The sequence below is a fragment of the Mobula hypostoma genome, chromosome 21, assembly GCF_963921235.1.
Source record: "Mobula hypostoma chromosome 21, sMobHyp1.1, whole genome shotgun sequence".
NCBI lineage: Eukaryota > Metazoa > Chordata > Chondrichthyes > Myliobatiformes > Myliobatidae > Mobula > Mobula hypostoma.
Window position 1 is genome coordinate 52,562,167 of NC_086117.1, and position 12,124 is coordinate 52,574,290.

The 12,124-nt window shown below is 43.8% G+C and overlaps 1 protein-coding gene across 1 annotated transcript in view; it reads left to right on the forward strand.

The window, feature by feature from the left end:
• The window catches only part of LOC134360020 (M-phase phosphoprotein 9), a 118,288-nt gene extending 107,179 nt beyond the window's left edge, over positions 1-11,109 (forward strand). The window contains exons 22-23 of the mRNA XM_063074018.1: positions 2,351-2,419; positions 10,326-11,109. Of these exons, the coding sequence (XP_062930088.1) occupies positions 2,351-2,419; positions 10,326-10,427 (171 nt within the window). The 3' untranslated portion in view covers positions 10,428-11,109. The remainder of the gene's footprint in view (positions 1-2,350; positions 2,420-10,325) is intronic.
• Positions 11,110-12,124: the final 1,015 nt, after the last annotated feature.

Here is a 12,124-nt window from a genome sequence, read left to right on the forward strand (position 1 = left end):
TTTTCCAGAAGATGTGCAGCAGATCACCACCACCTTCTCCAGGACAATATGGTATGTGTAATAAAAGCTAACCTTAGCAGTTGCATACAAATCACAAAAATATATTGGTATTAAAGAATGGGTATAGTGACAAGGGTAGATGAAAAATAGGGTGGTGGGGTGGAGATGTGTCTCTACTCCTTCCCTCTGCAAGTCTGCAGATCACCCTTGGGCAAGGTGTAGCAACTGCTTAGTCCTCATTCAGGGTCAGGTGAAGCCATGGGAGCAGGTGGTGGATGGTCGTTTGAGCAGCTGGTGCATATCACAAGTTCTGGTTATGTGACCACTGATGCCACACAGACAATCTCTAAAGACTATTGATAATGGCTGGGATTACCCGTCTTGTAAAGACACTGTCCAGAAGAAGGCAATGGAAAACCACTTCTGTAAAAAAATTTGCCAAGAACAATCATAGTCATGGAAAGATCATGATCGCCCACGTCATAGGACACGGCACATAATGAACAAATGAGATGAAAAATGGTGGGAGGAGACTGATGTTGGTGGAGAGATAGCCACCTTAAAGTTCAGAGTAAATTTATTATTGAAGTATGTGTGTGTCACCCATATGCAACCCTGAGATTCATTTTCTAGCGGGTATATTCAATAAATCTATAATACAATAATAACCATAATAGAGTCAATGAAAGTCCACAACAACTTGGGCATTCAACCAGTGTTTAAAAGATGACAAACTCTGCAAATGCAAAAAGAGAGAAATAATAATAATAATAAATTATTATGAGCATGAGTCATAGTCATTGAAAGTATTGAAAGCACAGAAGCAAGCCCATCAGCCTATCTAGTTCATGCAGAACCATTCAAATTTCCTACTCCCAATGACCTGCCTTGTCCTTGAAAGTGAGTCCATAGGTTGTGGGAACATTTTGGTGATGGAGCAAGTGAAGTTAACCACTTTCTGCTGTGGTTACTTACTGCAATATTTTGCAATTGCATCAACAGATAGGACCAGCAATAATAAATTTACATAAAAAGGTGGAAATCAAGCAGTCTTAAGAGCGAGTGATCACTAAACCTGTGGAACTACCTGCGAACAGATTCAAATTCTTTCAGGCACTCTTTATTCTGAAAGTTAAGTGATTTTTTTTTAACACGGCATAATAATACAAGGGTGGATTATCAGAGTGATATTGATACAAAGTGCAGGGTAAGCACTGCCTTGGCTTCTGTACTTTGTAATTTCTAAAGGGTTTTTCCCAAGTTTGAGCAACACGTTTGAAACAGATTCAAGGTACATTTAGTATAGAATACATATCCAGTATAGAACATGAAATTCATCCTCTTCACAGACATCCGTGAAACAAGGAAACCCCATAGAACAATAAAAACACCGAAGCCCCACCCCTCCCCCTTTCCGTTGGCACAAGCAGCAGCAAAAAGCATCAACACTGCCCCCCCCATTCGGCTGCACCCATGCGAGCAGAAGCCCCCCCCCCCCCAATGATGCAGGCAACAGCAGAAGCACCAGAGTCCATCAAACTCCAGTCCACAAACCAGCACTTCGGTACCTCAGACAGGCTCTCTCTCTCTCTCTCTCTCCAGTGAGGGAGAGAGGGGGTCACTCCTGGAGAGACCAGCAGCTCGCTGTTCTAATGTTACATTCTTCCGTGTCGCTTCTCCGAGCACCCTCCCCCCCCCATCCCCCCGTCTCGAGGACTGACAGGCTCTCACTCTCCATCGAGAGAGAAAGAGGGATTGCTCGAGTGCAGGGGCCTTCCTTTGACAGCAGCTGGTGATTAGCAAACACACCGCCTACTGTCTCAGTGTCAATGTTTCAGTTTCCCATGACACTACAGTCGGCAAAATCGGTGAGGAACTGGGTCACCCATAGGGCCGCTCCCCAACGTCCAACCTCCCAGCCCCAAGGGCACTTCTTCCAGGCTGTTTTTGGAGGTAGCCAGGTGCTTGGCCGCACAGTTGGTCTGAAAACCCACCGCTTGCGAAGAACCATAGCTTGAACTGTGGATCATTGTTCCGTCAGAACCACAACCACCTTGAAAAGAAAAGGAAGACCAAAGAGAAGAGTAATAAAACTGTTCCGTGAGCAAGCTGGAAGAAGTCACCTGGGTCTGCAGAATCTGGTGGCGGCATTTTTCCTCGCTCTTCCTCCTGTATGTAATACAGGTCTGAGGTAGCTCAGTTGATTTAGGGGTGAGTGACCAGAACAAATCTATTTTAATGAGAAGGTGGCAGATTGTGCTATGAAAATATGATGACAAAGGATTTTGGCATCTCTGGCATGGTTTTCATTAACGTTGAATGTAATTTGGGATCTAATTTTCCATTGCAGATTGAAGCTGCATTAAGTCGCATACCTGGTTCTACAGGCAGAATGACTTTACAAGCAAGATTGGAAAAGGTATGATGTAATTTGCTTTATGGAATCCATAGTAATGTAACACAGCTGCTGTTTGAAACTGTTTTATTTCTGTGTTCTAACTGGAAAGATGAGCAGATATTTGAGTCACATGCAGCGCCGTAACAGGCAGTTTGACCCAACCTGAAATGTCCCATTCAAGCTAATTCCCCTAGATCTTTGCTATCCATCTACCTCTCTAAATGTCTTTAATTGTTGTTAATGTACCTCATGTCAACCACTTCCTCTGGCAGCCCGTTCCACACACTGACCATCCTCTGTGTGGAAAAAATATCGTTAGTTGTTGTTAATGTACCTTGCTTCAACCTCTTCCTCTGGCGGCTTTTTTCCTCTCACCTTAAACCTACGTCTTCTAGTTATTTTTTTAAATTCTCTTTCCCCAAAAAGAAAATACTATCTATGCCCTTACTGATTTTATACACTTCTATAAGGTCACCCTGCAGTTCCTGCTCTCTCTAAAACTCAGGCCTTCAAGTCCTGGCATGTTCTCAAATTGGCACTCTTTCAGATGAATGACGTCTTTCCTACAGCAGGGTAATCAAAACAGTACACAATACTCTAGAGGCAGCCTCACCGAAGTTTTGTACAACTGCAACATAAGGTCCCAACTCTGATACTCAGTGTTCTGACTAATGAAAGCCAGTGTGCTCAAAGCCACCTTCACAACCCTGTCTACCTGTGATGTCATTTTCAGGAAAGCATGTAATTTTAAAAACTCCTAGATTCTACTGTTTTATGACATCCCGATTTGCCATTCCATGACTCACTTCCCCTGCTGATCAAAATCCCCTTGTTTACATAATCTTCAATGTACAATATCACCTTTTTAAATGTTATTTGCATACTTACTAATCATGTGTTGTACATTCTGAAATTGCCTTGCACAATTTTGACCAGTTTAGCATTGTTAGTGTGTGTGAACTGATAACACTTTAACAATGTAAATTGGGTTAAACAGTGCAAAGCTGTGTTTCTAGAGAGCACCAGATTTGAGATTCAGGTCCCTTTGGAGATCCACTCTTGGGAAATGTGGTTTATTTTAATGATACCTACCAGGTTGACAATGCAAGTCTCTTCAGAGATCCACTCTGGTGAAATGTATTGACAATTCCAATGTTTTCAATCACTTAATAAATTCTAGTCTTTATTTCCCATTTATCTGTCTAATTCATAGTCATAGAGTCATAGAAAAGTACAGCACAGAAACAGGCCCTTCAGCCCATCTATTCTGTGCCAAGCCATTTAAACTGCCTATTCTCATCAACCTGCACTGGGACCATAGCCCTTCAAATCCCTCCCATCCATGTACTTATCCAAAATTCTCTTAAACATTGAAATTAAGCTTGTATGTACCACTTGCACTGGCAGCTCATTCCACACTCTCACCACCCTCTGAGTGAAGAATTTCCCCCTCATGTTCCCCTTAAACTTTTCACCTTACATGCATAACCCATGACCTTCAGTTGTCCCGCCCAGCTTCTGTGGAAAAAGTCTGCCTTGCGTTTACCTTGTCTACCCCTCATAATGTTGTATACCTCTATCAAATCTCCCCTCATTCCTCTACGTTCCAAGGAATAAAGTCTGACTTATTCGATCTTTCCTTGTAACTCCAGTCCCAGCAACATCCTTGTAGTTTATTTTCTGTACTCTTTCAATCTTATTTACACCTTTCCTGCAGGTTGGTGACCAAACTGCACCAATACTCCAAATTATGCCTCACCAACATCTTATACAACCTCAACATAACATCCCATCTCCTGTACGCAATGCTTTATGAAGGCCCACGTGCCAAAAGCTCTCTTTATGACCGCGTGTACTTGTGCCACCACTGTTAATAAATGATGGATCTGTATTCCCACATCCTTTTGGTCTGCCACACTCCACCTTCATGGTGTAAGACCTATTCTTACTGGTCTTACCAAAGTGCAACACCTCACCCTTGTCTGCATTACATTCGCTCTGTCAATTCTCAGCCCATTTTTCCAGCTGATCCAGAGCCCGCTGCAAGCTCTGAAAGTCTTCCTCTCTGTCTACTACACCCCCAATCTTGGTGTCATTTGCAAAGCTTTTGGGCTTTTATTTATCCAGGAATCTTGATAATAGCCCAGATAAATAATCTGAATAGCATCTTATCTCTTTTGTTTTTCTTATTGTCTCCCTTAATTCTTGTTTGTAAAGTATTTATTTCCAAACGTCTTTTCTAATTTTTGTCCTCTTAATTTGCTGAGGCTTAATTTGTAGTATTGTGTGTTGTTCTGGTCATCTACCTGCAAGAAAGATGTAAATATGGTTAGAAAAGTACAGAGAAAATTTACAAGGATATTGCCAGGTCTGGAGGACCTGAATTATGGGGAAAGATTGAATAGGTTAAGGCTTTATTCCTTAGAATGTAGAAGATTGAGAGGAGATTTGATGGAAGTATTCAAAATTATGAGGGGTGTAGATAGCGTAAATTCAAATAGGCTTTTTTCCACAGGTTGGGTGAGACTACAACTAGAGGTCATGAGTTAAGGGTGAAGGGTGAAAGGTGAAAAGTTTATGGGGAGCCATGACGGGAAACTTCTTCACTCAGAGGGTGGTGAGTGTGGAACGAGCTGCCAGCACAAGAGGTGCACGTGAGCTCTATTTGAACATTTAAGAGAAATTTGGATGGGTACATGGATGAGAGGGGTATGGAGGGTTATGGTCCCGGTGCAGGTCGATGGCAGTCAGCAGTTTAAATGGTTTGGCATTGACTACTTGGCTTGAAGGGCTTTTTTCTGTGCTGTATGTTTATATCCCTCCAGGACTCTCATTCAGTGACTATAGTTCAGATTGAAAGTAGCTTATTGTCTTGAATGCCTGGGCGCAATAAAACTCCTTGTTCATGTAAAGCACAGGGTGAACTGTGTATATGGTCATATAAATACAACATTGAATATAACGAGCGCAAAGTACAGCCATGCAAAAAGAAACGCTGTAGTGACAACAAAGGAAGCAGTAGAATTAAGTGTTTGAGAACATAGAAAATGAAACTGAAGTTGTCAGAGTGAGATTACAGTACCAGAGGGAAATGAGGGACTGCTGCACAGTAATGTGGCTCACAACCCCTCCTCCCACCCCGCCACATTCTGGACACCACTTCTACTACATGGACTAGACAGAGGTGTCGGGTAACGGCAGTGGCCGAGGCGTTTGCTTCATGATTGACTCTCTGTGGCGCCCAGAAGTAGCAGTTCTGTCTCAGTCCTGTTCTCCCTGCCTGGAACATCCATTTTATGTGCCGAGGGAGTTTCCCCCGCTATCATCGTGTTAGTGGTGTCCATCGCAGCAGAACTGCTTTGGGTCAGTGGATTGTACCACATGGAACAATTCACCTTTGGATCTGAACGAATATGTCACAGTTGTCACCGAATTCGCCAAAACCTGTGTGGATAAGTATGTGCCTTTGAGAACATGCCAAGAGTGCCCAAAGCAAAAGCCGTGGATGAACAGCGAGAGTCAGTCTGCTGAGTGCTAGATGTGTGGTCTTCAAGGCTCCACAGGAAGTCCGGGTATGACTTATGGAAGGCTATTTTAAGTGCAAAAACTAATTGCGATTGAAGTTGGGGTCAGAATCAGATGCACATCAGCTCTGGTATCACTTCCTTCAAGGTGAAATCTAACGTGATAAATCACTGCGATGCTTCACTCCCAGATGAGCTCAGTGCCTCTAGACACTTTGAAAGGGAGAATCCCTGTAGCATCGGTGACCCTGTGATACCTGTATCAGAGGCCAATGTCAGAAATTCTCTCAAGAGGGTGAACCCTCGCAGGGTGTCAGCCCAATGGTGTAACTGGCAGGCACTGAAAATCTGTGCCAACCAATTAGTAGGAGTGTTCAAGATCTTCAGTTCCTCATGGCTGCAGTTGGAGATTCCCACCTGCTTCAAAAGTGCATCAATCATACTGGTGTCCAGGAAGAGGAGGGTGAGCTATCTCAGTGACATACGCCCAGTGGCTCTCGTATCTACCTTGATGAAGCACTTTGAGATGTTGGTCATGTCTAGAATTAATTCCTGCCTAAGCAAGGACCTGACCCGTTGCAAGTTGCCTATTGCCACAATAGGTATACAGTGGCTGTCCACTCAACCTTAGACCACCTGCGTAATAGCAATACCTACATCAAGCTGTTTTATTGATTATAGCTCAGTGTTCAACACAATTATTCTCTCAGTTCTAATCAAGAAGCTTAAAAACCTGGGCTTCCCTACCTCCCTCTCCATCTGGATCCTTAACTTCCTTCTAGGGACACTGCAGTCAGTGCGGATCAGAAATAACATCTTCTTGCTGGCAGTCAACACTGGCACAACTTGAGGATGTGTGCTTAGCCCACTGCTCTATTCTCTACACCCATGATTGGGGGCTAGGCCCAAGTCAAACGACTTCCATAAATTCACTGATGACATAACTGTTGTCAGCAGGATCTCATGGTGATGAGGAGGCAGAGCTCTAGACTTGGCTGCTGACCCACTGAGTTCCTCCAGCAGATTGTGTGTTGCTCCAGATTCCAGCAAATGCAGTCTCTTTAGGATCTCTCCTACTGTGGCCATTCTCTCTTTTCCCCTTTCCCATTGGGCAGAAGATGCAAGGGCCTGAAAGCACATACCACCAGGCTCAAGGACAATGTATATCAGAATATTGAACAATAAGACAGACTCTTGGCCTTGGTATTTACCTAGTTATAATGTTGCACTTTCTTTGTCTACCTGCAGTGCGCTTTCTCTGAAACTACAATGTTATATTCTGCAACATACATCAAAGTTGCTGGTGAACGCAGCAGGCCAGGCAGCATCTCTAGGAAGAGGTACAGTCGACGTTTCAGGCCGAGACCCTTCGTCAGGACTAACTGAAGGAAGAGTGAGTAAGGGATTTGAAAGCTGGAGGGGGAGGGGGAGATGCAAAATGATAGGAGAAGACAGGAGGGGGAGGGATGGAGCCGAGAGCTGGACAGGTGATTGGCAAAAGGGGATACGAGAGGATCATGGGACAGGAGGTCCGGGAAGAAAGACAGGGGGGGGGGTGACCCAGAGGATGGGCAAGAGGTATATTCAGAGGGACAGAGGGAGAAAAAGGAGAGTGAGAGAAAGAATGTGTGCATAAAAATGAGTAACAGATGGGGTACGAGGGGGAGGTGGGGCCTTAGCGGAAGTTAGAGAAGTCAATGTTCATGCCATCAGGTTGGAGGCTACCCAGACGGAATATAAAGTGTTGTTCCTCCAACCTGAGTGTGGCTTCATCTTTACAGTAGAGGAGGCCCACCATTTTAATCACACATTTTAATTCCACATCCCATTCCCATTCTGACATGTCTATCCACGGCCTCCTCTACTGTAAAGATGAAGCCACACTCAGGTTGGAGGAACAACACCTTATATTCCGTCTGGGTAGCCTCCAACGTGATGGCATGAACATCGACTTCTCTAACTTCCGCTAAGGCCCCACCTCCCCCTCGTACCCCATCTGTTACTCATTTTTATGCACACATTCTTTCTCTCACTCTCCTTTTTCTCCCTCTGTCCCTCTGAATATACCTCTTGCCCATCCTCTGGGTCACCCCCCCCCCCCCTTGTCTGTCTTCCCGGACCTCCTGTCCCATGATCCTCTCGTATCCCCTTTTGCCTATCACCTGTCCAGCTCTCGGCTCCATCCCTCCCCCTCCTGTCTTCTCCTATCATTTTGCATCTCCCCCTCCCCCTCCAGCTTTCAAATCCCTTACTCACTCTTCCTTCAGTTAGTCCTGACGAAGGGTCTCGGCCTGAAACGTCGACTGCGCCTCTTCCTATAGATGCTGCTTGGCCTGCTGCGTTCACCAGCAACTTTGATGTATGTTGCTTGAATTTCCAGCATCTGCAGAATTCCTGTTGTTTATGTTATATTCTGCCTTCTCTTTTCTTTAACTTCCTTGATGCACGCAAACAAAATCTTCCACTGTACTCGGTGGAAGAGACAATAATAAACCATTAACAGTACCAGAAATTGGATGGGGGTGGGGTTTATGCAAAGATTGCAGGGGAATGAGAATTTTGTTTTCACCCAGTACTGAGGTAATGTTCGTGGGTTCAATGTCCATTCAGAAATCAGATGGCAGAAGGGACGAAGCTGTTCCTAATTCATTGTGTGTGTGCCTTCAGGCTTCTGTACTACCTCTCTAATGACAGTAATGAGAAGAGGCCGCGTCCTGTGTGGTGGGGCCCTTAACGATGGATGCTGCCTTTTTGAAGCACAGCTTCTTGAAAGTGTCTTGGATACTACAGAAGCTAGCATCTATGATGGAGCTGACTAAATGTGCAACTCTGCAGCTTATTTCAATCCTGTGCAGTAGCACCCCTCCCCCCACCATACCAGACACTGATGCAGCCAGTTAAAATGCTCTCCACAGTACGTCTGTAGAAATTTGCAAGTGTTTTAGGTGACATATTAAATCTCCTCAAACTTCTAATGAAACATACCCAGTGTGTTGCCTTCTTTGTAGCTGCATCGATATGTAGGGAACTTGAAATTGTTAACTCTCTCCAGTTCTGATCCCTCTGAGGATTGGTGTGTGTTCCCTTGTCTAACTCCTTTCAGAAGTCCACAATCAACTCTTTGGTCTTACTGACATGCAATTTCCAGTTATGTAAATATTCTTGGGCAAAGATGCAAAAACTCAGTCTAAAACTGAAGGGACGTTGTTCACATTGGAGACTGTTCACAAAACTATTATTTTCTGGGACAGCAGCACACATCAAAGTTGCTGGTGAACGCAGCAGGCCAGGCAGCATACCTAGGAAGAGGTACAGTCGATGTTTCAGGCCAAGATCCTTCATCAGGACTAACTGAAGGAAGAGCTAGCAAGATATTTGAGAGGGGGAGGGGGAGATCCAAAATGATAGGAGAAGACAGGAGGGGGAGGGATAGAGCCAAGAGCTGGACAGGTGATTGGCAAAAGAGAGGAGTGAGGTGAGTCCTTCCAGGTGAGGTGACACTTCACCTGTGAGTCGGCTGGGGTGATATACTGCGTCTGGTGGTCCCGATGTGGCCTTCTATATATTGGCGAGACCCGACGCAGACTGGGAGATCGTTTTGCTGAACACCTATGCTCTGTCCGCCAGGGAAAGCAGGAACTCCCAGTGGCCACACATTTTAATTCCACATCCCATTCCCATTCTGATATGCCTCCTGTACTGTAAAGATGAAGCCACACTCAGGTTGGAGGAACAACACCTTATATTCCGTCTGGGTAGCCTCCAACCTGATGGCATGAACATTGACTTCTCTAACTTCTGCTAATGCCCCACCTCCCCCTCGTACCCCATCCATTATTTATTTCTCTTTCTTTCTTTCTCTCTCTCTCTCTCTCCTTTTTCTCCCTCTGTCCCTCTGACTATACCCCTTGCCCATCCTCTGGGTTCCCCCCCCCCACCTCCTTCTCCCTGGGCCTCCTGTCCCATGATGCTCTCATATCCCTTTTGCCAATCAACTGTCCAGCTCTTGGCTCCATTCCTCCCCCTCCTGTCTTCTCCTAACATTTTGGATCTCCCCCTCCCCCTCCCACTTTAAAATCTCTTACTGGCTCTTCCTTCAGTTGGTCCTGACGAAGGTCTTGGCCCGAAATGTCGACTGTACCTCTTCCTAGAGATGCTGCCTGGTCTGCTGCGTTCACCAGCAACTTTGATGTGTGTTGCTTGAAATTCCAGCATCTGCAGAATTCCTCGCGTTTGCATTTTCTGGGACATGTTATTTGGTTGAGGTAATTTGGACAGCCTAAATCTGCACGATCCCAGTTCCCTGTCCCAGCACAGCTGGATGAGTTCATCATCTCAGAACACTTATTCAAACTTTATATTGTTCACGAGGTACTCATGACTTTGAATGTTTTTTTTTGCAGGAAGCTTTAGAAGATCGATTGGAAAAGATCAATCGTGATCTTGGATCAGTGCGGATGACACTGAAGCGGTTTCACATTTTACGAACCTCTGCAAATTTGTGAACTGTTCTCCAATTTTTATTTGACCAGATGTTTACTTGCACTAAAATTACATTGTTATGCACTGTTATCACTAACAGAAGGCGGGTTTATTTTTGGTCATCTTGTAACTAAATGATGGCCTTACAATGCACATCCTTGTATTAGAGGTCACACAGTTGTGTATATAAAGAAAAAAACATTCTGTGCCTTTTTAGAGAAATGCAGTCCATATCTCAATTAGTTTTGTTATTAAAGGTTGGAACCAAAACCCATAAAGGATATATTTTGGTAATGGACAGAACGTGTATTATATACATACTTTTGTAAATGATTTAGAACATCTGGAAGTGAATATTATTTGTTAAAATTTAGATTAAGATGGAAAGTGTGCGTCAGAAATTATTTTGCAGATGATATTGGTCAGAAATTTTAATATTTTATATTTGAAATTGAAATACATTTATGAACTAATTTTTTAAAGAAACATCATTAAAATACAGTATTGAATAAATTAATGGGCCATATTTGTTTGGTTGTAACACAAAATTCATTGAAGACATCTTTGAAAGTTGTTGTTCCTCTCAGCGCCTCGTGCGCAATGGGCAGAAACCTTGCTGTTTCTTTAGTTTCTCTGTCTTTTTTTTTTACAAGGTTGAGTGCTAGCTTGATGCTCAACCCAGCACGGATGGAAAGCCTGCAAGGAGCTGACTTTCCCAGATTCACCTTTGAATGGCAAAGCCCTTATTTACTTTGACTTCGGTTGCAGCAATAAATTTTATAGATTCCATTCCAGTAAGTTTAACAATCTACACCTTAGTCAGTGCTGAGTTCCTTTAACATGGTTTGATGATTAAACTCTAATTTGGCCAAAGCCATTTACAAAATTTAGACTAACTTGCTCTGTGATGTGAGCAGCTTATTAAAAGTCTGTGCTGACTAATCTCTTTGAGCTAGAAGGTATATATCTCGTAAAGATTCTGGGATTGAAAGGCTTGTCATATGAGGAGTGTTTGATGGCTCTGGGCCTCTACTCACTGGAATTCAGAAGAATGAGGGGTGACCTCACTGAAACCTATCGAATGGTGAAAGGCCTCAATAGAGTGGATGTGGAGAAGGTATTTCCCATGGTAGGGGAGTCTAAGACTGGAGGACACAGCCCCAGAATAGAGAGGCATCCTTTTAGAACGTAGATGAGGAGGAGTTTCTTTAACTGGAGAGTGGTGAATCTGTTGCCAAAGGTGGCTGCAGAGGCCAAGTCATTGGGCATATTTAAGGCAGAGGTTGATAGATTCTTGATTAGTCAGGGCATGAAGGGATATGGGGAGAAGGAAAGAGATTGGGGCTGACGGGGAAAATGGATCAGTTATGACAAAACTGCAGAGCAGACTCCATGGGTCAAATAGCCTAATTCTACTCCTATATTTTATGATCTTTTGGTCTAATGAAGGACAACACTTGGCTATATTCTGGCCCAACAAATCAACAAAATTGATGGATTTAGCAATTGATGGGTGAAATTAAACATGGAAAATGATAGAAATGGCAGCTCAAATAGTATCTTGTTGAGAAATGGATTTATAATATTTTAGGGTGACCTTTCATCTGAACTGATAAACCGGAAGCAAAACTATTTTTAGGCCATAGAGAAACATGCGAGGGGAAGCACGAATGAAAGAGAGGTATGTTACAGGGTGGAGACTGAGACAGGGTGGTGCCAG